A 27,681-nucleotide genomic window follows, 5' to 3' on the forward strand; every position below is an offset into this window, starting at 1 on the left:
TCTGCACACCTACAACAACCGCCGAGCAAGTTGGCGATCAGGGAAAATCACCGGGCGCAGCTTTCTCCTCCAATGCGCTGGTCATTCGTCTCAGGCCCGGAGATATCCCGGAGACGGACTCTTTCGGGTTGCAGTGCGCTTCAAGGCCACTTCAGGCGAGAGAACAGGACGGAGAGAACGTGCGTCAACCTGCCGGCGCCAGTGTAGCCGCAACAAGCGTTCTTCTTCGAGCTTGTCAGACGGAGATCTTGGTCGTTGTGCTCGCGGGAACAGTGGAATCCTACAAGGCACGTAGACTGTACAGTTACTTGATCCGCCAGATGCCCTCGGTGGAGATGAAATTTTTTGTAAACAAGGCCGTGGCTTAGCAATAGATGCAGTCACATTAGCGGTGTTGTCGCGGTACTTTCTTGTGCGGCGCGTGCCAGCGGCCGCTTCTGGAGCAAGGTGCACCCAGTACCTGATTTACGTGGTAAAAACAAGCCAAAGACATGACCCCCCCACCCACTACCTTTCTTTCTTTTTTTGTGTGTTCGCGTATATTGACCCTGGCATTGACGCGTCTATTTAAATCCGCGTGATGTCTGCTCTGTAACCAGGGCTTTAATGTGGTGAGTGGGTGAGTGATGGAGGTGAAGGCATTGCGCGTGACAGTGGCACTGCAGCTGCGACAAGTACTATATATATATATATATATATATATATATATATATATATATATATATATATATATATATATATATATATATATATATATATATATATATATATATATATATATAGGGGTGCGCGTATATTCGAACTTTTCGAATAACGAATCGTATAGTAACTATTCGTAACGGCGAATATTTTTCGAATACTCGAAAATATTTCAAAACATCAAATGCGCCCAATTAAACATAAGATTGGAGCATAAGTACAGCACATTTTCACACCAGCGGGCATATACTATACACATAAAACATGAGAACTTGCGTAGTGGAGCAGGCTACGTCGCTTAGGTAGCCATACTTTACAGGCTTTACAGCGATCATTCGCACAATCTGTAGAGCCCTGTGCATGCGAAAACACTATTGTTTACTTCCAATGCACCATTTTTTTTTCTTTTAATAAACAACACTTCATAACGTACTATGCAATGACAGAAGGCTACTAACTTTAAGAATACCAGCATGCGAACATCGTTTTGTATTAATTGTGATAACGGCTGTTTCTTGTTCAAAAACTATTCGATTCGATTCGTTTCAGGCAATATTCGATTCGTATTCGATTCGGTCTCAAAAATCACTATTCGCACAGCCTTACTATATAAGCCAATGGAGTTACAGTTCAAATAGAAATGTCATTAAAAAAATATTACGGACCGTCTCTATATGAAAACCATACAGGGTTTGTAGACAATGCTTTATAGAGAAATAGAATTTCTACACACTGGCGAAGTAAACTTCTTTTCCGAGAGATGGCGTCCCAAGCGATCCAGCTAGCGCCAAGTCCGGTGCGCGCGCTCGTGCCTACGCGGAAGCTGCGGCGAGCGCTGCGGCTGGACGACGAAGAGAAATTGCAACCGCCTTCCAGACTCGCTCTCGATCGCCCCTGCACTTGTTGTTCTCGCTCGGGGGAGCCAGTGCCGCTGCTCGGAGCAACAGTGCCTGCACGCGGCCGCAGCAGTCTTGACCACACGCGCATATGCATACCGGTTTCCACGGGGGCAGAGCGCGCAGTCCGCACCGCTGTTATTACTGGTTCACGGCATAGCTGAGCCGGGTCACCATAGCAATGTGTGTGCGCGCGCGCACTGCGCAATCGCGGTTGCGCTTAGGGGGCAATCGTGCTTCAGAAATGAGAGAAGCAACAGTGACGAGCCGGCGACACGCCTGTCATTGTGTGGAGATCGAGCTATTGCTACACCGGTGATCGGGTCGTGCGCTGTAGCAACGGCGTAATTGGAATAGAGAAGCCCGGATCGTTTTATCTAACGTCCTCGGATTCCAGAGAGCAAAATAGGCGTAGAGATATATTACGTAAACAGAGGAAAATAAGGAGGCAAGCAAGAACAGTACGTATACCGCGTTGACAGAACTTCATTTAGAGAATTCTTCTCAGTCGGTTCGTGGCTTGTTTATCTCCTTTACGATGGCGTATTCCAATTACAAGGGATGATGGAATTCTCTGGTCTTTCCTATATAAAGATATATTACAAACACCAAAGCACTCTCCCTAAAATTGGCCGCGGACATGAGGAAAGAGAGGGAAAAAAATTGCCTGTCGGTCACTTAAGCGTGTGCTCGACATCCAAGTGATGTGTTTCGGGAGTGAAGGCGAAGGGAAGAGAAGGACATCGTAAAATGTGTAACGATGTTTTATATTTATATAAATACATATAAGATTTTTGTAGTGATATCCACAACCACATTTCTGCGGCGTGGATGTCACCAGGAATGCTCAAACGATTTACGGCGACTGCAACCCGATATACGGTGGCGCCAGTCCAGCGAGCAGCGTGTGAAATATATCCGGAAGCCTTCGTGAATACGCGAACGGTGATTTAGAGTTCTTATTTCACGTCCTATGTCAGAAGCGGAATTGCGTTTTGCTTGTCGCACATGGGCTTGCCATGATACCACGGCACACGGCTTTGGTACCAGCTGCATCTGCAGACCACGTAGTGTGCGCATGCCTTACGTCATCTTTCTTACTGAGCAGATAACTGTAGTTGTCGCTTCTTCTGTGTTTCTGCGCGGAGCAGGTTCGACTGTCCATTCATCGGCGAGCCAGAGAAGTCCCACAGTATTTGGGTGGAATAGTGGAACTTTAAAATATTTTACCAAACACTTTCAAAGTGAAAGCCTACGTTTTTTCCCCATATGAACATACATTACACTGCACTGCCGTTGAGGAACGTAAGGAGAAAGCCACAAGAAACCTAAACGAATGCCTACATTGTAATTGAAGCTGGAGATCAGATCAGATCAGACTTAATCAGAAATGGAAATTAGTTTCTCTTGGTTCGGGGCATTTTCACGGTGTGCTCTGTAAACCATTCCGAGATGGATCACATTCTGGTGTTTAGAATTTGGAATGAACGAATAAGTGAATGTATGTACTGGCGCAGATCAGACTATGCCCAGACAACACCTTCGCTTCCTTTCAGGCGTTGTAAGTCTAAAGGCGAGAAGATGCTTTCGTCCCCATTTGTTCGTATATTCCAACACGACGCACATTTTCAACGTTCGATTCGGCTACTTAAGGCAGAATTTCGTCAGCTAGAGCGGGACGAACAGGCAGGGCAATGAAACACATTGAGCAGACAGAAAGGGCAGCTAGTGGGATTCCAGTGTTTCAAACCGACAGCGCGTGCGTTATATACGTAAAGGCCGCAGTCGTAATATCGTTCGAGCATAACGCCGTTGAGTCGCCAGATTCCGACGCGAACGCCTGTTTTCCATTCGCTCGGCACCACACGCACTCATCCAAAAACCAATTCGCGCAAAACAGTAACTCATGGTCAAGGAAGAGCTGCCAGACTCAATCCAAATCGCAGTGCGAAACACCAGAGTCCGAGACGCCATCCCAAGGAAGGGTCCCGCGCGCGCCACTTTACATTTCAAAGCAGTCTGCGTGCGCGAGAAAGCATGCACGCTTGTGGCAGTGATTCCCCGCAAGCCTGACGGATGCGTGTGTCACAATGCGCGCGGGCGCATTCCTGCGGCTAACGACGCGTTACCGCTGCGGCCAGCGCGGCCGCGGAGGATGCAACACTACGTATACTCGTCCCATCGCGGTTTACCACACCACCGGGCGGCAACGATTCAATTTTCTTTTTTCTTTGTTTTGCCAGCTGCCTTTCCTCTCCGCGGCTTGTTTCACCGACCGGACGGCGAAAACGGTCGTATATATAATAAACTCGCGCGCACGCGGCTACGCCAGGAATGCGCCGCAAATGTCGTATACCAGGCACACGCTTTTGGCGTCTTTATTTTTTTTTCCCCGTTCTTTCCCCTTTTCGAGCTTTCTTCGCGTACTTCCCCTCTCGACTCCTCGGGACGAGTGTATACAGGTACCATACAGACGTCGTTTCCTTCAGTCTAGCGCCGCCCGCTACCGCGGCGCCCGTTCGCATTAAGGACTCTGCTGGAATTCTTCAAGCACGCGGCTGATGAGGGCAGCGCAGCCGGCGCAACCATCAGCAGCAAGCAGCGTTATGACGAACGCGAACTGCGAACGTGTATATAAAAGGCACAACCGGGCGCATTACGGCCACGGCGGCGGAGGCCTTCACGCGGGCCGCCGCCATTACGAGAGCAAGCGCCGCGGCCTGATTGGGTCGTAATAATCACCGCCGGAAATATAGAGGCGAGCGCGAAGTAGTACGAGGATTCAGCAGGTGGGGCGCGCGCACACAGCAGCGACGTGCGCAACGCGCTCGTGCAGGTAATCGCGCCCTCGCGTCATGGAGAAAGGAGCGCGCGCGCATGCGCGATAGGGCGATTCTAGAAGACGAATGCACCTCGGCGCCGTACCTGTATGAAATCCCAATGTGTACGTAGTGCGTAATAGATGGGAACCTGCCTGCACGCCCCATCTCACCAATGCATAGGATGCGCTGACACTACGCATGCGCACACGAGGTGTATTGAAGGTTATCCGGTCGTATGGCGAGGCAACACCAAGGCTGCGAGGTTAACAGAAGAAATAAAAAAAAAGAGACGTTACAAAATGCAAGGAAATGCAGCTTTTATGCGCAAGAGCCATTCACGCACTCTGCATATATATCTCATGCTCAATTTCTTCGTTTATTATTTTTTTCTTTCTCCGCTTCTACCCGGTCTTTAAACTTGTATAGTTGTTGCATTGAGGTACACTTTCTTCTCTCGCCTTCTGCGCACGACACGTACACCAGAGCCGGGAACCAACGCGAAAAACAAACACATCTGTTAACAGGCCTGGCAACTGTCCAGTGGTCGTGGGTTTCTTTGCCTCGGCGAAGCTCCGTGATAGAGCGTCTGCGAACGTGCGCGTACGGCCCGATTCGTGCGGAGTTCTGCTCGCACGCATCCGTGACGACGCCTGCAGTGCGTACATAATACACACGCACACACAATCGCAGACAGCGCAGCGGACTCGTAGTCGACTGCGCGCTCACGAGCTCTGCCTGTTGACTTCGCCTCGCGTTACTCTGTAAAGGTTCCTAATAAGGCCCTAGACAAACGGTGCCTGCCTCATTACCGATCGACCTGACACTGCCGCGCGCAGGTGCGGGTGTTTGATAACACGCAGAATGAGAACCCGTTCTTCGTCCAGGTGGCGCGCGTGTATGCACGGTCTTCAATCGCAAGTCGTGTTCTTGGCGCATGCAAATGCGAACGAACAGTGACCATTAGCAAGGCTCGCAGCGCAGCTTGCCGGGCTGCCAGACGGCAGCTCCGCGGTGATCTGCATGCAGCTCGGCGCCTTTCCGTTTTGTTGTTTGCCTTTCCCGTCGTTCGGCTTGAGCGCGAAACTACAGCGCCGCGCTAAGTCGAAAATGGCGCCGAGGCCCCTTCTGGCCAAACAACGCACTGAAGCGTGCGCTGTTTAGGGCGCAACGGCCCGCCAGGAGGAGACTCCTTTCCGCCTCGCGTGCTTCCACACTGCGGGCGGAACGGACACGGTGGCTTCCACCGACCGCTGAGAGTGCCCGCAGGAGAAGAAAGACAAGCGCGAGTTCAATGGCACCTCGCTCGCCATGGTACAGAACGACGGGAAAATATAGCAAGCTAAAAGGAAAGAGCACAGCATTCCTACAGACGATGAGCCTCCCGTGTCGCGCACAACAGGCTGAAGTCGGAGAACTTCATGTACCTAAGCAGCCGCGAAGTCCCCCCACGAGTTATGCTTTGGAAGAAAACGCAGGATGCAGTCTGCGGCTTAACACAGAGAGAGACAGAGAGAATGAGAAGCTAAAAATGTTAGCCTAGGTGACGGTCTGGCATGCTGCTCCGAATGTTGGGTTGCGGACGTTATGATACATACGGTGAACACGCAAACGCATGACGGTACCTACACAACATGTGGAGCTATTTGCCACAATTCAGGGTCAAATAACGAGCCGAACAGACAATCACACTTGCAGTTTACATTGCGACTTCCTATGTAGGAAGTCTCCAAGCACTGTTTACCTATGCTTCTAATATTTATTTTAATGAGAATTTGAGAGCTGTGACATGCATCTTGGTAACACGTTTCTATCGATAAGTTGCTTCATTGATTTTGTTGCTGAAGGGTACAGAAGAGCGCGAAAATAAGGTAGGACGAGACAAAATAAGGAACAGAGAGTACATCTTCAGTCTGCTATTTGTTATTGTACGGTTTTCACACTTTACGTTGGTGCCTCTAACCACAAGTGCCCTGTTCTCGCGCAGGTTTCCCCAGCCCAGCTGACGGCCTCCGTCGTCGCCGGCATGCGTCCGCGGCCTCGGCTTGTCTGAGCCATGTCCAAGATGCGGCAGCCCAAGTACGGCACCCTGTCAGCGGTTCCCGTCGGCCTCTACGGCGACCCCCGTTGCTACGGCTCCGTGCGGGGCTGCTGCCGTCGGCCCGGCTGCACGTGCGGCCGCCGGCCCGAGATCGACGATGCGGCGCTCTACTATCACGTGCTGGGCGCGTCGTCGCTGGGCGCTGCGTCCCTGGGCAGGGCCTCGCTCGGACGGGGCCATGCGCCGAGGCGCCGGTCGGCCGCCAGCGTACACGGAGCAGCGGGCGGAAGCGCGGCGACCGACGTCTACCTAGCCGCGGCAGCTGCCACCGACCCTCTGCTCCGAAAGCTGAGCCGCAAGGACCGCTTCAGCTCCGTCTCCTCGCGTAGGTCCATCCTCGAGTGCGACGTCACAGCGTACGATCTCATCAAGAAGTACCTGCGCACGCCAGCCGCGCAAGACAGCGACGACGACGACCTGAACAGCAATGTGCTGCTGAATGGAGCCAAGAAGAACGGCTCCCGTGCCGCGATCGCCTCCGGGCATCCTTCGCCGCGTCAATCTCCGGTCAAGAATGCCGCCGGGACGTCGTCGCGACCTCCGGCCAGCCTCGAACTCTGGCCCGAGGAACCGGACCCGGACTACGACGAGGACAGCGACGTGGGCTTGGAGATGGGTCGCTTCAAGGACCTCAAGATATCCTACTCGCCGCCTCTCGTGCGCAAGGTGTCGGCGCCAGCGGCGCCCAAGACGCGCGCCGACGCCGCTGCAGCTTCTTCTTCCGCCTCCTCGTCGTCAACCACGCGACGCTCCCAGTCGTGTTCGCCGGTGCGACCTGCCACCGCCGCCGCCTCCTCCTCGAAAAGTCCGACGCTGAGCAGTCAGCCACGGAGCATACTGAAGAAGAAGAAGGCACCAGAGAGGAAGTCACTCAATGCCACGCACAGAGGCCGCGTGTCTCACGGGACCCACTCGAAGAAGGTCACCTTTCAAGAGGGCGGCGACTCAGTGGCCTCTCAAGCATGGGAGGAGGAACCCTGGGAGAACCCGCACGAGACTTTAGCCGGAACAAAAAAGACGCGTCCGCGAATCGATGCTTCGTGGGACGTGGTGGCTGCTACCGCCTCGACCGGTCGCCAGACTGCGTACGTCAACGGAACGGCTAGGCGGCGCCACGGCACCGTCGTGCCTGCTTCGTCGGTGAATGGTGCGACAGAAAGCGCGCAGTCTCGAAAGAACGAAGCCGCTTTGGCTCTCAAAGCCGATTCCAAATCTGAGTCCAGGGCCGAAGCCTACGGGGAGCGCAGGCTGCTGCCGAGGGAAGAGAAGAAGAATGCGAAAGCCGAGCACAAGGTCGAACAGCAGTTCAACACCGAAGTTCGAGTGCGGGGGAATCACAAGGTCGAAATGAAGTCCCATCCTCGCATTGATATTAGAATAGAGCACACAACTGAGAACCAAAGTCCAAAAATTGGCCAGAAGGCAGCAGTGATCCCCATCAGTTCTACGGTGAGCTTTGATTCAGAGCCAGAGAGGCAGTACCACCAGGTTAATGGTTCCTTCAACGGCAAGGGTGGGGTAAGCGTTAATTGTGATGTGCAAGCAAGTCTGAGTAACCTCGGTACGAGCATCAACATTGTACCTTGCAGTGAACAAAAGGGCATTTCTCTTGAAGTGAATGGTAGTGATAGCCCCTGCAGCAGCTACGAAGCTGATGCGGACTACGAGGTTATTTCCAGCTACAATTCTGAGGACACTAAGCTCGCTGGACTCGATGCCGGGAAGGTTGCTATAGAACAAGAAACCAAAGTGGCCGAGCTTAAACCCAGCCGTCTCCAGGAAGGAATCCTTCAGCAAGCAACCGGCAATGAAGCAGAAGAATGCAAGTTATCACTCCAAGAGGAACCGAAGGATGAATGTCCGAAAGATATGCGCGAAGGCGGGGCAATTCATCTCCAGAAAGATATGACCAGTAGGAGCCCGGAGGTGCCACGAAGCCCGAAGCGCATTTCACCTCCTCTGAGTCCCAGTCCCACTTCAAACCTTCGAAATCCTTCAAGCGAGCATTTTAACAGCCAAGTAGTTTCAAATTCGGATCCGCTCCATGCATGCAAGCCGGACGTTGCTGTCAGTTCGGAGACTAGTGATGTTACAATCAAAACGGACGCTGAGGCTAACAAAACCTTTCAACCTCAAGAACCACCAGTTCCCACGAAGGCCACAACTCTTACAGACGCTAGAACAGAGGAAACCGCACCACTAGTTAGTGAATGTGATAACTCTAAGCGCCAAGTTCTTCCTCTGCAGGATGAGGAACATGGAATGGAGAAACGCACACCAGCTCAGGTTCCACGTGCTAATGACGCTTCAAAAACCACGAGGCCCGAGTGTCCGGCGCGAAAGAAACACGATCTGCAGAAAGGCGCCAAGAGTGATAGTTCAAAGGACCCCAAGTCTCCTCCACCGCGAACGGGAAAGCCGAGCGCGCAGCGAAACGCAAACGCCAAGTCAATGGACACGAGGATTTACCAAAAGGTCGGCGTCAAAGTGCTGCCCACGGAAGCAGAGGCCAATTCCGACGCGAAATTGTCCTTGCCAATGGAACATCGGATATCCAGGCCGCTGTCGCCGCCCCCACCGATACCCGCCTGCTCCACTTCCCCAAGAAGAGTGCCTGCCGGTAAGTCCGAGTCCTCTATATTTGTTCGCGACGCGTCTTCAGCCATGCATTATGAACATCTTCGTCCTAACACTCTGGTCGGTTGCATTACCTAGCGTTTGTGGTTACCCAATTCTGCCGGTCGCAAGTTGAGAACGCAACTCTATCGCTTTTGGCTGTGGAAACGTGTCGCCGGCTAGGCAGTTAGACAGCCACGTCACAGGCGACGCCCAATTTGAAATCGACGTCAGAAAGTAGGATATAAAACTGCGTTTGTCCACCGCTTACGAAGCGAGCGATTTCGGTCGGGGCGCTTTCGCTTCCCGGTGGTGTTCGCGCCAATCGCCGAATGCTCTCGGCGTCCCACATCACGACATAGGGAGACGAAGCTCTCCTCCAAAATAAGGTGGGGAGGGTTAGCGTAAGCACGCCCTGTGTGTGTGTGTGTGTGTGTGTGTGTGTGTGTGTGTGTGTGTGTGTGTGTGTGTGTGTGTGTGTGTGTGTGTGTGTGTGTGTGTGTGTGTGTGTGTGTGTGTGTGTGTGTGTGTGTGTACACGTGTGCGCGTGAGTGCGTGCGTGCGTGCGCGTGTGTGTGTGTGTGTGTGTGTGTGTGCGTGTGCGTGTGTGTGTGTGTGTGTGTTTGTGTGTGTGTGTGTTTTCGAGCGCTCTATAGCTACGCCGCCTGAAGGAGCGTAAGGCGCGGCACGTCATCAGCAATGCAGCGCGCGCGAAAGCAACCGCGGAGCCACCTCCCTTCACAAGGGAGAGTGGTGGCCGCAGCAACAGAAAATGATGCACTGCCTTCCCTGCGTATATCGAAAGCAAAAGAGAAGAAAACATCCTGACGACGGTGCCTCGCCCATTCATTGAGGTACGCACATGCATACGCAAGGCACCGCGCGCGAAGCTTCGCCCCACCAGTCTCGGCAAAGCAGCAGCAGCAGCAGCAGCTGCAAGCGGGTCATGAAGCCGCTGCGATGGCGGCTCGTCCAGCCGGCTGGCAATCTAGGCCTCCCCTGCGCACCGTTATGCCGGCTGCTGCTGCTCTTGCCTGACGACCAGTCTGGCCGATCAGGCGCGCCGCCGCACAAACCTCGCGGTCTGGTCCTTCTTCCTCCATCTTCTTTTCGACCGTTCGCTCGACCGTTGCGTCGCTACAGTTGGGCGCCGCCGCCTTCTTCTTGCGGACTCACGGCACGATCGGCTCACGACGCGGGCACGTACGGCCCACACGTCTCGGAGCATTTGCTCTCCGCGGGGAACGGGGTGTGTACACTCGGCCACGTAATTCTCCCATCCCGCCGGAGGGGGTGCCGCTCCGCACTATACACGTAGCAACGACAGCCAATGCGCGATGCTCGACTCTCGCTTGGTACGCGCGTCGGCCAGGCGTGCATCGAGAGCGTTTCCTGTTAGCTCTTATTATGATGCGTGCTAAGTTTAATGGAGCACTTTTATAAATAGTGGTGATACAAAAGGGGCCACAATAACCGCTTTATTAGTCCCTACACGTACTATAGGGAATGTTGGAAAGCGAAAAAAACACAGAAAAAAAGTTAGAAATGCGGTCAGACCCTTAGACTATGTAATGCTGCCATCGTGGGCTACCAGACGTTCTCTCCAGCCACAGCCGACTCTTGAGCGGTCTCTACAGGTAGATGCAAGTCTTGTCGTAAAGTGCCTTCGTTCGGGCTACGGGAGATTTTGATGGTCTGCATATATGCATCATAATGCGCGCGCGCGTTGCGGCCGTTAAGAATTCAAACTAGAACATCGCTGCATTGCATAGTTGTCAAAGAAGGATAAAAACGAGTCGTCAATGCAGTTGAAGCAGCGCTGTGAATTTATGAATATAGTTAGCCTAAGACGACTAATTAACTTGTACTATACTGTAATTAACCTCACCAGCCTAGCCCTTATGAAACGTCACACTGCCCTTAAAGATGTATGAGATCAGGGTACATATCCAACTTGCCAAACAACAGTGCCTGACACGGGTGGTAACATTATTTGGGTCTGCTATCTCCAATCACGAAGTAGTCTAATTTCACTGCATCTACTTTAAGTTCTCATAATTTAACCTCCCGCACTCTCGTATTTAATCATAACTCACAATCCACCCTTTCCTATAGAAACCAGGCCCGTAAAAACAAAGACTTTCGTTTGTAAGTGCTCTTTGCCATTGCTATGCCTGCCAACCTGTCAACTTCAAGATTCGTAAAGAAATCCCGTAGATAAAAATAAAGGAAATGGGAGGCGGGAAAATAGGGGGAAATACCAGTATGTATATTTTTTCTTCAAGTTTGCTCAAATACCACACAATTTGTGGGGTACACGCGTACTTTATTAACGATGGTTTGCCTTTAGACGTCGCACACAAACAGAAGCAAACTTGGAACAGGATTTTAACACAGCAAGCTGGGCAAGTTGGTGACTGACCATATTCCTAGGGCTGGCGACCCGGACGAAGGACAAAATGAAGTGGACGATACAAGCGCAGGTGTCGCGCTCGTATCGTCCACTTCCTTTTGTCCTTCTTCCGTATCGCTCTGTCCCCCCTAGGAATATATTGAAATAGGAGCAACTTATTACTATTTCTTTAGATAAATAATTAACAGTGACTAGCTCCTTACGAGACTTTGCTACTTTATGAACTTGTCCGAATAAAGTTTTTCGAAGCAACTACCCCGCCTGCGTATGGTGTCTCGGGCTGGAACAAAAGTGGAGGCGAAAGTAACATTACAGTATCAATGCATGTTTTTATTATTATTTTGCCGTCCTATTTTTCGATACGCACCTTATGTTTCGTAAAACTTATCGCGGAATTCGTAAAGTCATACAACGAGCCCAACTTCGTCAACTTTACGAAACATTCGGTAGAGTTGCGCAGTCGTCGCCCTCCTTCGCTAGTGATATGACCGGCATGAGGATTCGCTACCATTTTCTCTTAAGAACAATTCTGACGTAACAGGCTTCTGTGAATACGGGCCCAGATGCGTCAGCAAGATACCTCAGGTTCCTTGTTGATTGATAAACACTTTCGACTGCAAACTTGGAGCTTGAAACGACGGTGTAGACTTTCTCGATACGACCAGTGGTTTGGCATAGGTATACAAGTAGCACATTCTCGACAATGTCTGGAAACGTTCACTTTTCTTCCTCTAAGATTACGCAGCACAGCCCAAAACTCCAGGCTCCAAGAAAAAGCAGCCCATGAGCTCCTGATAAGAGATTCAGTCACCATCCCCAGGAGAAGTTCTACTGGATAAGACCCAATGTCTTCGGGGCATAACGACCTATTTTCTTGTGTACGAATGGACGGTAGCTCGTAACTGCGCAAGGGGTCCCCTGTTTCGCAATTCTTCGAGCTCTTTTTTTTTCCTTCTTCCTCTCTACGTCTTCTCGCTTTCGAGAGTGTAGGTGCGACGAGACGAGTATGGACAGCTTCATCACGTGCAAACTACATCTCGGCTATACTAACCGCGCTCACACAGAACGTCTCGGTCGTATAGGGCCGGCCGCTTGATTCCTCTGTTGAGCGACCCGATTAGGTCTACGCCGTTGCCCTGAGGCACCGACAACTCAATAAGGCGTCTTTCAGCGCGCTGCTCTTCCTATACGACGACTGACGTACGGCGGCGGCGTTAAGAGAGTCGCCTCGCTGTCATCAGAAATAATGCGCTCTGCGTTTCCCCCGGGGCGGTCGTTGAGAACGATTCGCGGTCACGAAGTCCAGCATGCCTGTCGAGTGCGGCAGGCACATTGCCGTCGTCTTCGTGTACAGCGACGTGCTCATCACTGGGTACCGGAAAAGGCATCCACTCTGGCGCGCGCACTCCTGGGCTGTTCTCTCCGAGCGAGGCGACGTGTATATAGGGCTGCCGGATGTCGGCGTCTATAGTATACAGCCCCGGGATAACGGATCTATGCCACGTTCTACGGGCCCCAGAGGCAGTGAGCGGTGTACACGTACCCATCTCCCTCTTTAAGGGAGGGGAAATTAGGCGGCCGCGAGCAAGAGCAAGTCCACGCATGAACGCACACCGTGAGAGGCACCGCGCTCACGCAGCGAGTGTCGAGCGCTTTCGAAAGTCCGAGCACAGCGCTGTGGCGGCGTCAGTTCGCCAACTTGAGTGGACGAACGAGGCGGCCATGACATCGTGGCGAAGCTGCGAATAAGAAACCGGATGACAGGCTGAGGACGCGATCCAATCGCGCTCCGCCGCAACAGCTGCGTCAAAGCGGTTTGACAGGAACGTCGCTCCGCTAAAGTCCAGTTATTTCTGCAGTGCACGGTCACTTGACCTCGGATTGCGTAGACGCGTCACTTGTGCGAGGAAAGCGCCGCTCAACGCTGGTTCTTAGCATTGGAAAGTTGCTCCGGCGGAAAGACTCGTCTTGCGCAGCCGATTCCTTTTGGTATTAGGAGCGTCAAAGTGGAAAGAAGTGTGGTTGTCTGTGTGAAGTGAGGAAAACCAGTCAGGTGGTATATATATATATATATATATATATATATATATATATACATATATATATATATATATATATATATGAAGGCTGGACTAAAGATAACACAAAGTGGAAAAAAGATAACTTTCGTTTCCCCTTTCTTCATCAGTTTCTACATTTCAATTTCAACCGCAGCCAATTTCCTCGATGCTTTCCTTGGCCGCATTATCTAGCGACTTTATATGGTCTTGATTAACAAAAGTCAAGCTCCTCGGCTTCACACGTCTTCTTCCTCTCGTATATATATATATATATATATATATATATATATATATATATATATATATATATATATATATATATATATATATATATATATATATATATATATATATATATATATATATATCAGCCTATTTTTACGCCCACTGCATGCAGACGAGGGCCTCTTCCTGCGAGCTCCAAATACCCCTGTCTTGCGCTAGCTGATTGCACCTTTCGCCTGCAAATTTCCTAATTTCATCACCCCACCTAGTTTTCAGGCGTCCTCTACTGCGTTTCCCTTCGCTTGGCATCCATTCCGTAACTATAATTCTTTACCGATTATCTACCTTACGCATTACATGTCCTGCCTGGCTCCATTTTTTTCTCTTAATGTCAACAAGAATATCGGCTATCCCCGTTTGCTCTTTGATCCACACAGCTCTCTTCCTGTCTCTTAACGTTACGCCTTACAATTTTGTTTACATCGCTCCTCGTGCTTGTCCTTCACTCGTTCGCGAGCTTCGTTGTCAACCTCCAAGTTACAGCGCCGAGACTGTTGGGCAAATAAACCGAGGATAACCGCTAAGTTGTGCTTCTCATCTTCCCTTCCAAGTACGATATGCCCATTGAAAAATGCAGTCACTATATATACATATATAGAAATCTACCTCAGTCGCAGATGTGGAACGAGGTTTCATTTGGTTAAGCGAGCGCACTCCTGAAATAGATATTTGATACGTCTTTAAGCAGTTCAATGTCAGCAACAGTGAAACAGCCCTTTCGAAAGCCAGCACGGTGCTTTGGCATAAGTCTAACTAGACCCATCGCCAATCGCTTGAACACGTCCTTAGGTAGGTTTATTTCGTGCGTGCGTGCGTGCGTGCGTGCGTGTGTGGGTGTGCGTGTGTGTGTGTTTTACCTTGGCAATGCGGCAAACGTTCGTGTTAGCGGCCACGCGTCTATTGTGGCAGCACCCAGCGTGTAGAACGAAGACGACCTACAGCGCCGAGTTTCACTCGGGTCTTCCAACGCCAATATGGAACCCTCGCTCGCTCCGCTTACGGTCAGAGGCTAAGTCGAGCTGTCGAGGGGGGGGCACGGCCGCGGCCGCACGCCATTTCGGCGCTTGAGCAACGCGCGCTAGCACGCCGACTCGCGTATACGCGCCTCGGCGTAGTTAAAAGTAATCGGCAAATGGGCGCCCTGGGCACGCCGGCGCCGCGGCCTCGAGCGGCGTTCCCTTGACGCGCGCGCCCCGACGGGGTCGACTTTGGCGCGCGACCCCGCTGACATCGACCGCCGGCGAAGCCGCAGCGGCCAGCCGCAACGTTCGCGCGCTCTGGAACGTGTGCATTCGCCACTCTGCGCTTAAAAAGCGCCTCGCGGCCGCTTGGAAACGCATTACGTTGCCACACGCGCACTCACTCAGAGACGCCGCCCGCAACAACTTTCACGCATGCGTACAAGCCTTCCAGACTTGAATGTGCCCTTAAACGCTGAAAGAAAGAAAGAAAGAAAGAAAGAAAGAAAGAAAGAAAGAAAGAAAGAAAGAAAGAAAGAAAGAAGTTAAAAGACGTGGAAAGAGGAATTAAAAGAGAGAGTGAGATCGTGTGCGCTGCGGGGAGCGCAAATTTCGGTTCGGGGCTGGACTCTATGCCACAGTGCATGCAGAGCGCTGGGTGGGTCGCTATGCGGCTAATGCAGCCTAACGCCTTTAATGACGCTCCATCGGCAAGTGAGGTGCGACCGGCAATCGCACGCGCGTGGCGGGCGCGAAGTTTATCTTTACAATTAATTTTTTTTTTCGTTCTGGTCGCATTGTCTCGCCGCAGTCGCACACAGGTCAGCGCTGCCATCTAGACGCGCATTAAGTCCGGCGCTTGCGTGTGCACACAGACGCGCGGGCGCAAACACTGTCGGGACATACCGGGGAGACGTCGGCCTGAATGCCTGCATCGCTTACATCGAGCCTTGCGCCGCGCTGTCGACGCAACCTGAATAACTCGTTTCACGTGGCAGCCGTATACACAGCGGCGCCGTTCCTCGGACAGGCAGTGCGTACGTGTGCGCGCCGCGTTATGGGCGCGCGCGCGCACGAATAAACGCAGCTGAACGCGCGTCGTTTCGATACGGCGACTCCTTGACACGGCGCCGCCTGCAAGGTCTCTGATGGCAGAAAATTGCAACGTTCCACATTTATCCGCCATCACCCTTGACGATCTACGAGAAATCCGCGCCTAAATATTTTTCGCTTCTGATTACGCCTTTCAGCAGCTTCCCAGGACGTTTGAAAACACGAACAGTACACGTTTGTCTCGCAAATTATCCGTCCCTCATCGTTACTTCCGAGCACAGCCTCCAGGGTCTTCAGAGCAGGCGCCGTCCGCATGCGCCACCCTGTCGGGAAGGGAGGGCCATGCTAAGAGACGACGCGAGGCACGAAGTGAAAACGAGAGGCAGGGACAAAATAATGTGTATATACATGTATACGGAAAGTCTGGCATCTGGCGAACTCGGCCTCACGTGATTTGCGCATATAGCGCAGCGACGCCAGGGCTGCTGGGAAGTGGTACGCGCAGTGCGCTTCCTCGTCCGTCATCGCTTCGCCGCGTTATGTACTCATCGTGTGGTCGGGGCGCAGAGTGGCCCAGCCGTCCCCGTTATATGGTCGGCGTGATGGCACAAACGTCCACGCGGCACCGACGACCTCGTTGATTTGTTTCAGGCTTCTGGCGATTCGGAGTAGTCTCTCGCATACGGGGGCGGTACAAACGCTAAAAAAGCAGCCGCCTCTTGTTCATCGTCAGCGATTCGCGTGCTACCGTCGCTGCCTCTGATACACACGACTCGTGCACGACTGCGCTACCCCGAGGAGAGATCTCGACATCAGTTTTGGCACGAGAAGTGCTTGTTAGCGCTCTTTAAACGATGTGCCAAATGCCGTTTAGGGAGGAACGGCGTGAATACTCGTTGCTTCGTGAGCGATGCATTGCTCCAAAAAAATGCAGCAAGTGTATAGTGGCCGAGCTTTGTAACAAATAGACTGGCGCACGCACATGTACGCTTTTCTACGTCAACTCGAGATAAGGTCCGCATTTCCGTCGTAATTGCCGTCGCGAGCCTTTCCTTTTCAGCCGAGAACGCGCTTAAGGAGGCGAGGCAATAGCGGAGGAAGGTGGGGGGGGCACGTATCGTACAACCAAGTGCTTGTGACGTAACCAGCCAGCGGCCCAATTATCCTGTCCAGCTAGGGCAACCGTTGTTTCGCCGGGGCGGCCGACCAAGGTTGCGGGATGCCCGTGGCGTCAACGCTCTGGCCATTTTGTAAGAGGAAATAAGAAAGGAAAAGAAATAATAACAACAAGGAAAGCGCCCCCATGCTCCCGAAGGCGAATTCAGGGGGCGGTTCGCATGGCCATTATATGCGTACGCGGCGGCCGCGGCGCGCAGGGCACCGTGGGCGCTTGCATGGTTCTGGCGTTGTACGTGGCCGCCTTGCGAACACCGCGCCGGCCGTGCAAAACCGCGAGGACAAAGCCGTGGGCGCTCACTCCGACGCGCGTTCTGGAAAATGGACCGTTCCCGCATGCTATACAGCCGCCACCCCGCTGTTCAGAGATACGGACGAAAGAGTAGAGGAGTGGGGCGTTTTTTCACATATCATTCGATGACGAAACAAAGGTATATACGCCGTCACTGTCGACACAGGAGCGCAAATGCTAGCAGCTAGTGTGCTATCATGCTCAGATGTGAGCTACACAGCACGAAAGCGCGTGGAAAAGCGGTCGTGCATTGTAGCTCACACTGAGCGCGATGGTACGAGCGGCTGAGACAGTCGTTGGAGCGGAAAACTTCGATTAGACAAACCAAATGACGCTTAGTATGACTTCTGGTGCTCTCAATTGAAGATACGATTGTTGTACTAAGACAGCAGCTTCGTCGTCTCAGATTACAGTTGTGACCGTCGTCTGGTGCAGTTTTGCCTGACAACAGTGGTGTCATGCAAAGAAAACAACATAAATGAACGAACGATTTTGATAGGTTTATTGAACTAAGGCGGCGGTTTGTACAGTTAACCTCGGAACGCATTGCTGGGCTAGTTGGTTCATACTTGCAGTAGGCACATACGACACAAGCTCTATTTCTCTATCTCCTCTAAGGTGTGTTGTTAAACCTGCAAGTCACGGCATTCATGACTTAGAAGCATATCGCAAATTATTCTCACACAAGTTACGTACACACACAAGGAGATACGCGTGAGAATCAGTGTTAAGAGGTGCGAAAGGCATTCGAACCCTGTACTCGACTCAAACCATCGCCGCAAACCAGAGCTGCCGCCACCCTCTTGCACCGACTTCTGAACCGAAGAGCTCGCTTCTGCTCGTGCGGAGGAATGCGCTCGATCCCATTCCCGCCAGCTGCTGTACGCTACACACGGACAGCACAGGCGCCGGGCTGTCGCCGTAGGTGCCCTGCGGCGACAGCGACGCCGTCTCAGGGAGCTGCAGCAAAGAGCGGGTCGACACGCGCGTTCGAAGTAGGCTAGAAGGTCTGAAAGCTCGTCGTTAAGGCCGCCGCCGCGGACGCGTGCGCGCAATCCGCCCTGTGTGTGCGCGGCACCCTGCTCGGGGCCCTTCCGTCCCGCTGTCAACGTTCTTGCTGCTGCTCTTGCGGCTGCGCGCCGCAGTCGCGTGGCGCAATCCGGCGAAGAGATGCGCGCGCGTTTCCGTCGCGCCGCGCGACGACAATTCGGCCAGAGCCGCGTCGCGTCAAGCGCGATGACGGAACCGACGATGGCAGCGCGTCTCGTCGGGGGGCTTTTCAGCAGCACGCACGCGAGAGCGGCACACTTCGAGGGCGGTGCGCGCAGCCGACCTGTCTGTCGCGTTTCATGTATGTACCTGCTTGAAGCGCTGCCTAAGTGCAAGCAGAGCCTCCATCCGGCGCGACCGGCCCTTTGAATGCGCAGGGAGAATTTATGCCGTTTTGCAAGCGTATGCGTGTGCATAGGCAGAAGCCGTGCGGGAGCTAATCGCCGCTTTCGCTGCCGCGCGACGCCTCCGCTGGACAATTCGCGCAATGGAAGCGACTTCACAAGGAGGGGCGAGGCCGGTTACGAAACCTTACAGTCACGCGGCGAAAAGAGGGCCATGGCTTGTTACGCTGTGTGTTTCCACACAAAAGCAACCCGTAGCAGAAATCGCGCAGCGAAGAGAGCTCTACTTGAGAAGGCTTCAGACGTTGCTTAAGGCAGACAGCGAGGGGGTGCGTCTTCTTACCTTGACACCCCGCGAAAGAAGCGAGGGCGAGGTCACCGACTTCGCACGTGCCTCCAGAAGGCGGAGGTCGAATAAAGGCGCGTAGGTATCACCGAGTTATTATTTATACCGGAGGGTTCAACCTGTCGTGGCAGCTATAGTACTGTTTTACAGCGAAATCAACGAACGAGCTCGAAACAGGAATTGCTCCGTCCGCTCATTCCGTTATGTGCTGCGGCGTGCGTTCCTGCGCGTTATTCGCGCATCCTTTATCGCCCATGCTACGGATATCACAAAGGAACAACATTTTGCTGCAAGGGCACTTAAATCCTCATTCCGCCGTTGTTGTCTCTGCCATAGAGTCACGATCATGTCGTCGTTGTTTTCATGGTTGTGCCGTTGTCGCGTCGTAATCGTTGCGAACAGCACCGGAAGCGTACGCAGTTTTATACGAAATTAGGGGGAGAGGTTGGGTTACAGTAAGCATTACAGTAACTGCCTGTCTCAGTAGATGAGTTCAGGACCATAGTCCTGAACTATCTCTCTCTCTCTCTCTCTCTCTCTCTCTCTCTCTCTCTCGATAATTTGTATCATCTCTAGTATCAAATTACCAAATACAGGTACACTTGTAACTATCAGCCCACTGCTCCCTTCCACCAACGTGGCCCCCATCCTAAGCCCCGAAATCCAACATCGAAAATTGAATTGTAATACACAATGACGACTTCTGTCTCAAAATGGTGTGACGCAGGAACGGAAGCTACAGCTGGCGCCTGCGAATTAGAAGCGCAACCATGCATGTGAATGCACGCTTAACTTCACGCGCGATTGTTGCTCTATGCGTAAGAGCGCCGATTGTGCAGTCTCAAGCGACGTATCATGACCCTTAACTCCAGTGCCACACTATTCTGAAGCAAAGCACGGTGAGCGGACTCTTTTGGAGCCGACGCAAGAGCCACGAACGCAACAATGACAACGCAGCTTATGCGATACGGCTCAGCCTTGTCATGTGCTGCCGAGCAAGTATGTTTTGCTTTTCTTGCGCTTGGCTTCAAAGAAGGCAAAGGTTGAAACCATCGTCTGTCTTTTCCTTTTGACTATATAGTTTGGCTCAAGACGCATTAAAATGCCGCTCCTCAATCGCGAATCCCAATTGCGCAGAAAATACAGCTGCTTTCCCGTAACACACACGTGGCCCCTCGAAGACGAATGACGTCCCCGTGAAGTACACAGAGGGAGCTGCACCCGCGCCTGCACGCAATGCGTCACTCCGCGCGCGCCGCAGCCCAACAACTTTCCTCTGTGGTGTATAGTGAGCGACTGCCGCACGGTTTGTGCAACGAAATAGCTGGCTCCCAGTTTCTCCAACTTCTTCTGCTCTTTCTTTCGGTACGCAACGTCCCCGCTCTTATCGCGTTCGGTACCTGCCCGGCTGCAGGCGTTCTTCGGTGCGCCCAATCCAGCTCTTTCTTTCTTTCATCTGTCCTCTCGACCTCGTTGATCCTTGCTACAGCCGTCTGCGCCGCGGGGCTTAGACCCGCGTGAGACACCGCTGGTTTGCCGGTCCCGTTCCAATCGTCGCGTTCAGAATGTGTGCCGCCACCAGGGAGATTAATTAGTTGTAAAAGGTAAACGAAGGCGAAATGAGGTCGCGCTCGTTATCGCCGCCATGGATGGCGTTCGCCCCTCGCGAAGCGAAAGTAGCGCGGCTGTGGAGGCCTTTCGCTGGCGCCGTATACACACGTTGTGCCTATATACACGCGGCCGCTCGATATAAGGGCGACTCGCGCCTGGCACTTTCTCCCATGGTCTGGTGCGTGGACAGTCCGTGTCGGCGCTTCGTTCTTTCGGTTTCGCGATCGCTCCATTCACGTGCGCTTTGGGGAACATCTCAGTTCCCCTCAATAACTGTTGTCTCCTGGATTTAAAATTCAATTATCTAGCTCCCGACCGTGCTATACGTGTTCTGTGTAAACGAGGACGTGGACAACGCAATACACTTGCAGGTTACGTGAACGTGATTTCACTTGCAATTGCGTAGAGGCACAATAAGTGCGCGTGCGCGCATGCGCGAGCGTGTGTCTTTGTGTGTGTGTTCCCATTTACCCGGTAATCACCCGTCGGTACACCTTCGAGATCATCTTTACGGCGACCTTTTACTGGGAGAGAAATATAAATGGATGGTAGGAATCGCTAAAGTATACCAGTATAGTATTTTGATAGCGACAACGTAGAGACCGCTGTGTCTTCTTGAGAGCCCGATAATAATAAAAAAAAACTTCTCAGGTTATCTGTCACGCCTCTTTTTGCAGCCCGAGACCACGAGCAAGCTTGTATTTCGCACTCCTGTACAACGTACACCGCGAAAGTTCGCGTATAACAACATCGCGCCTCCTCCCCCTACACAGACTAGACACAGAACAAATATGCGCGTCTCTTTATATACAGGCACGGGTCGGCCTCCAGCAGAGCGCAAAGTGACTCGCTCCATTCAACTACTCATGCATGCAATCCTGTACACACACCGTAGGCTCGGCTGCAGAATGAAGACCTTTAGAGATGCGTCGAGGAGTGGCAGGGCACACGCGCGATTTCACTGCCCTGCAGCCAGTCCGGTATATACGAACACACAGTTGACGGGCGGTTGGCGCTCTCTTCAAAGGGAACGCGGCCGACTCTTTCGCGAAGCAGGTCACTCGTGAGCAAGGCGTGGCGCAGGCCGCACAGTAACTTGGCACGTGATCGTGCACGCTGCCTATAGCGGGTTCTGCACCAACCACGCAGGAAAACATCATCATCGACTGTGCACGAACTCCAATTCTCCCAGCGCGACATCTTCAGCTGTCATTTTGTTTTTCTTTTTTCCTTTCGTCGCTTTCTCTCCTCTCTCTCTCTCCCTCCCCCTCTCTCTCTCCCCCCCTCTCTCTATTCCTCCTTGGGACAGATATTTCTACTCTATTCAAGTTGACCGTTCGTGCGCAAAACGACAATGAGTGACGAGAATCCTTTCAGACTTTCAACGTTTGTCTGTTTCAGACCTTTTAGTTTATTTTTTCCTGTGCGTCGCTCCTGCTCGATAGAAATGCGTTGGTGGATCGTCGATGCCAGCGTGGTATGGCGCCGAGCCCTTCCAAGACACGGAGAAGACGGACGCGGAATTTCGGCAATGCAACTTCAAACGTGCACAGCTTGGGTCACGACTTTTACGCAACTCTGAGCATCGATCGTGACCAGAGCTACGACCAGCGTAACACGGCCGTGTTACTAAACCGCTGCCCGACGCTGTCGGCCGTCTAGAATGCAACAGCGGCGCGGTATAAAGACGCTTACCCCTATTCGCGCGTTTTTTGATGGGGCGGTGGTTTCCGCAGTGGTGGAGGGCTCCATAAGGACGACTAAGCGATGTGGCCTGCTTCGGAGTGGCTTTTCCTTCGAGGGCGAGAAGCCGGCACAAGCAACGGGCAACGTGAAGGCACGTGAATGCGCTGATGCAGAACGCGTACACTGCGTCGGGACGGCCTTCAAAACAACGCCCCGCAAGGGCGGCACATGGCACGCACAAGTTGCGAGCGTATCTTTGGCGGTGCGGGGCAGCGCCGTGCAGCCCATTCGCCTGCACGGGAATTGCTCGGAATGCGTCTAGGACGGCAGCGTTATGACGGGGTGCCTCACACGGCGGTGGCACGCAACAGAAACCCGTCAGCAACTCCGAGAGGGGCGGCTGGACCATGTGTTTACGGGGTGGGGCTCCGTCTATAGCTGTCTGGCCTATTCGCACGGGCATGTGTACGCGTTGTCACTCGGCGTCGCGAAGGAGCTCCCCGAGAACGAAAGCGGCGAAACGGGTTCGGCCCTCCGAATCGCGTCCTGCGGCCGCTGCAGTGTATAACGGGTCGGCATGCGTCGGAGCTTGAGCGAAGGTGCATGGCGTCGGGTAGGCGAGAAATGCCAAGACAAATCCGTAGCCACTGTCGGGACGGACTTTCGCGAAGAGGCCCGGCGTGCAGTACGCCCTCTTCGACCGGAGCAGCTTTAGAGGAGAGAGAGAGAGCAACGCCCGGGCGTCCCGCTTGCAGTGCCAGTCCTTCAACGGGGGCAATTACGTAGCACGCAGCTGCCGCGAGCGCCGCTCCAAGACTATGGTCTCTCGCGCGCGCGCATACCACGGACTCGACGCAGCAGCCACCGCGGACCCGCTATTGTTCTACGTGGGAAGTGCGCCGGGACCTCCTCGAAGCTGCGGAACGGCGAACGTCATGGCTGCTTACAGCGAGCGCAGATATATGCTGGCCTTCTTTTTTTTTTTTTTAAGTGGCTGCAAAGACAACACGAGTTGTATACGTCGCGAGGACGCCTTAATTGCTACGCATGAGCGCTCGTTCGCATAAACGAGACAGATACGTAGAGAGTCTCGGTACGAGACGGTTGCAGTCTTGCTTTAAGACAAGGAGCGCTGACACGAATAACCCCTGTCGTCGGCGTACGAGTTGCGCTACTCGTACACTCTAAGATATTTGCGCTCTCCGGGGCTTATCTTGTCCCCGAAGGGTGATCGCCAACTATAAAACGTGGTTTGTTTTTGTTCGCCACTACAGTTCCTTGTTCTATAATACTCTGCGCTTGTCACCTTTCTGTCAAGAACGCTGTGTCATGCTTACACGGTTGATACGCGTACGCCGTTCGGGAGCTGAAATAAACGGGCGTGCAGCGTTCAATGACACGCAAGATAACGATTATTGTTTGGGAGAAAGATAAGCTCTCGAAGAGTGAAATTTTTTTTTTATTTGAGCATATACGTATGCTCAACGCGCGCGTTGCTCCTCCTTCCGAGCCACACAGCCGGCTATTCCAGAAACTCGTTCCATTAATCGCTCTAAAATTTCTACATGGAGCATTTCTGATAAAACGTTTCCTCCTAATACACCACATATTTCGTTGATAAACTGATTGCGAAATGGCTACCCCGTTTCGACCTACGAAATGACACCGTAAAGGCGACCGTGGTCAAGTTTATTTTGATGAGGTATGGCGGCTAAGCGCGGCTTCGAGTGCCGTCTATGCCGATCCTAAAGTTAATAATAATAATAATATTTGGGGTTTTACGTGCCAAAACCACTTTCTGATTATGAGGCACGCCGTAGTGGAGGACTCCGGAAATTTTGACCACCTGGGGTTCTTTAACGTGCACCTAAATCTAAGCACACGGGTGTTTTCGCATTTCGCCCCCATCGAAATGCGGCCGCCGTGGCCGGGATTCGATCCCGCGACCTCGTGCTCAGCAGCCGAATACCATAGCCACTGAGCAACCACGGCGGGTGATCCTAAAGTTACTGTACATAGCCTTACACTGCACATATACTGTGTAGTGTATCCATATAGTAACTCTTGCCGGTCCAAGTTCACAGTGCCTACCGCGGTCGATGCCTTTGACTGCAAACGATGGCGGCGCCACGCTACACACCGGCCTCACTCCGCGAGAGATCACCAAGAGCCGCCATAATGAACGCTCGACCGTTTGGGAGCTGGCGCTTTCAAGCGCGAACTTTATGCCCACTCGCTTGTTCGCAAAAGTTCACCGAGCTCGCGTTTTGACTCCCCACTATAAACAACGGTAAAATGTGCTCGCGGGCCCTTCGAGTGACGTGCAAGGAGTGCAGGTCGGTACAGCACGCGTTCCGAGAAGCGATGCACAACGGAGACAGCGTCGTTTCGTCACGCTCACTCAGTGTTCTACATGCCGTCAGAGTTGGCGGTTCCGCGCGCGCCAGCGTCGCGACGCTGCCCGGATCGAGACTCTGCCAATTCTGTGCACCCTCCAATGTCCCGCTTCGCCCGCGAGATGCCAGGGTGGGCGATACGTCTTTCCCCGGGCTTGCGATAAGATGCGCGCGTAACGCGGTTGCTCCGGGAACCCGGAACGGTGCACGTATAGGCGCGCACCACCACCGGCGCAGTTGGTGCGCGAGCGGAGCCCGGCATCACCACCACTTCGTGTCTCCTCGACCGAATCAAGCGCGCGCGCTTCTCGGCAAAGCGAAGCTCCGCGCATCCGCGAGGCCTTAAACACCTCGCAACGGGAACGCTTGCCTCCGCGCGAAGACTGTTGCAGGAAAAAAGCGACTCGGACGCGCACGCAGCCTCCTACCACCGGCGCTGCTGTTGTGGCCGAAGCTGCAGCCGGCGATGGCAGCCAGCCCCCGCCCTTTATCGCGCGGCCGGCGACTCGTCACGAGCAGCCCGTTTTTGTTTTTTTTTACGTCGTTCTCATTCGCACCGGTTGTCTCTCGCGCGGCCACGACGACTGGACGGTCGGTCGTTCGATTTGCGTCCCGCGGTGAGACGCGAGCTCTGTGCTTATATGCGCGTTGCCGCGGTGGCTTGTTTCTTCCTTCCCTGAGCACAGAGTTCCACAGAACGGATGGATGCGTGAGGACGCTCCGTTTGCTAAAGAACGGCGCAAGTGTTGTGTGGATGGTCATTTCTGGGAGGCCGTGCGTTACAGAGCACGCAGCCAGCTGCTGCTGCTGTTGCCGAGTTTTACAACGGCTTTCCGCACTTCGTCATTCCATACTTTGTCTCACTAAACCTGTGCGTCAGCCACAAAAATGGCTATAGGTAGGCATTGTTTCTACCTTCCGTAACGCTGGTATAGTGAATATAATTTGATGCTTCGCGGCGCAGCTATCTCGTTATATGCTTACTCTATAAAGATTTGCACAACAGTAGATATTGGTTTCATTAGCGAGCACTTTTATACAAGGTGAAGGCTGCCTGACCACTGTCATAACTGCAGCGGGCTGTACGCCACAATCTGCAAAAGATTTCCGCTAAATTGTTCTGCATATGCTTCGCCACTGTACACCAAATCTGTGTCAGTGGCGAAGCCAACTTGACAAACTCTGAGAGAAAGACATTTATTGTGGCAGAAACGCTGAGAGGTCGACCTGAATCAGCAATATTTTACAGCGAAGCTGTTTATGACTAGGGTTCCTTGCGTTTTTGTTTTGCGTGCGCATTACCGGGCCGACCCGCGCCAGAGGTGAAGCAGGCTTCAAGCACTCCGCCAACTTGCAAAAAGAAGTTTTATATATTGGGTCCAAATAGAACCCGTATCAGATATTAAGCTGATAAGAACAGATACTACACTTTAACCCCCGTCGGTCATGTCTATATGTTCACATCGCCCTCTCTTTGTCGGCGTTCCAAGCGCTTGCGTATCCCCTTTCCTTCCGCTCTCCCGTGGTGGCGGTCCCGTCGAAACGTCGCGCGTTTCTAGTTTCCTCCGGTTCCTCGGGGCGGCGGTCTCGACGTCCACGCGAATGTATATAAAAAGCGCAGCGAATGAATTCGTACTTTTGTTCAAAATTATGTGTCACCTCTGTGTCGTGTGCTACACAGCTTCGCTGGTCGTCATCCTTCAGAGTGGAATGGCTCACGATTTTTTCACCTGCTACTCAACACTTGGAAAGAATCGGCATGTGTAAGTCATTCTAGCGAGTGACCTTACCTTGGACACGATGCGGAATTCTCGTTGCTGTCTGCATACTTGCTGGTTTTCAATACCACGCACATCTAACCCTATTCTCATTTGCGAGTTGGATAAAAGAAAAAGAAGAAAATAATGCATGGGAAAATCAAGTGAAGACATTTCGATCACAGCAACCGCTCTCCCGACCTTCACACCCTTTATGACCGCCACACAAGCATGCCCGTAAGTCATGGAAACGTCACCATTGAACGTTGAACGCTTGAGAGTGTGTGTGCGTGGTACTAATGACACCACGCACTAATGCGTAGTGCTAATGGTACTTATCATGTCGTCTTTGTTCCCTTTCTACGCTTTCCCCGTGAGCACAATTGGGCTCAGCCTGTAGCTTACCTTCTCACCTTTTCCTTATCCCTGATCTCTCTTCATCTTTCATCATTGCCAACCAAGTGCTAATATGGCTCCGTTGACGATGCATACTGAGTTAATGGAAGAACTAGAGCGCTTAAAGCATGATGCATAGAGGAGACAACACTTTTTCACGAACGTCTCGCTTTCCGGCTCTTCATGCGCTTGTTACATTGATACATTCTCCGATTTTTCCCCTGATTGCAATAAGCGGAATGTGCACGGGTAGTCTCGCCGAGAGGCATACAGTCGAAACTCGATTTAACGAAGTGATGACATCGCTCAAATTATTTCGTTAAATCGGGAAGTTCGGAAAATCGAGTAGGGATTTTTCGCTCCTTCTAAACCTAAAATTATAACGTAGTGACACCCATAAGGTGCCGCGGCATTGTATTTGCCGCTAACCCACGCCTGCGCGTGTAAAAGGTCCGCGAGGGCGGCCCAACTACCGCCGCCCCTTGCGCCATCTTACGGTACGTAAGAACGCTAGCGACTGCCCAGTCCGTTGTTCCAAGCGTGGGCGCGGCGCGCAGCCTCGGCAAAATAAAGCTAGGGCCGCGGGACTGGGGCGCCGACATGTTTTAACGCGATAGCGTTAGAGCGAACGCTCGAACAAAAGCCCGTCTGCTTCAGAATTAGAAAGAAATCACAGCTGTTTTTACTCAATTATTTCTCGTAAAGCTTGGTTAAATATGGTTAAAT

At 52.6% G+C, this 27,681-nt stretch overlaps 1 protein-coding gene and 1 pseudogene across 1 annotated transcript in view; one reads left to right on the forward strand and one right to left on the reverse strand.

Moving 5' to 3' along the window:
- RhoGEF64C (Rho guanine nucleotide exchange factor at 64C) overlaps window positions 1-27,681 on the forward strand; it is a 164,983-nt gene that overhangs the window by 93,855 nt on the left and 43,447 nt on the right. The window contains exon 2 of the mRNA XM_065438562.2: window positions 6,402-9,135. Within this exon, the coding sequence (XP_065294634.1) occupies window positions 6,471-9,135 (2,665 nt within the window). The 5' untranslated portion in view covers window positions 6,402-6,470. The remainder of the gene's footprint in view (window positions 1-6,401; window positions 9,136-27,681) is intronic.
- Window positions 26,099-26,250, reverse strand: LOC135906986 (U2 spliceosomal RNA; annotated as a pseudogene).

The sequence above is a fragment of the Dermacentor albipictus genome, chromosome 1 (assembly GCF_038994185.2).
Source record: "Dermacentor albipictus isolate Rhodes 1998 colony chromosome 1, USDA_Dalb.pri_finalv2, whole genome shotgun sequence".
Taxonomy (NCBI): Eukaryota; Metazoa; Arthropoda; class Arachnida; order Ixodida; family Ixodidae; genus Dermacentor; species Dermacentor albipictus.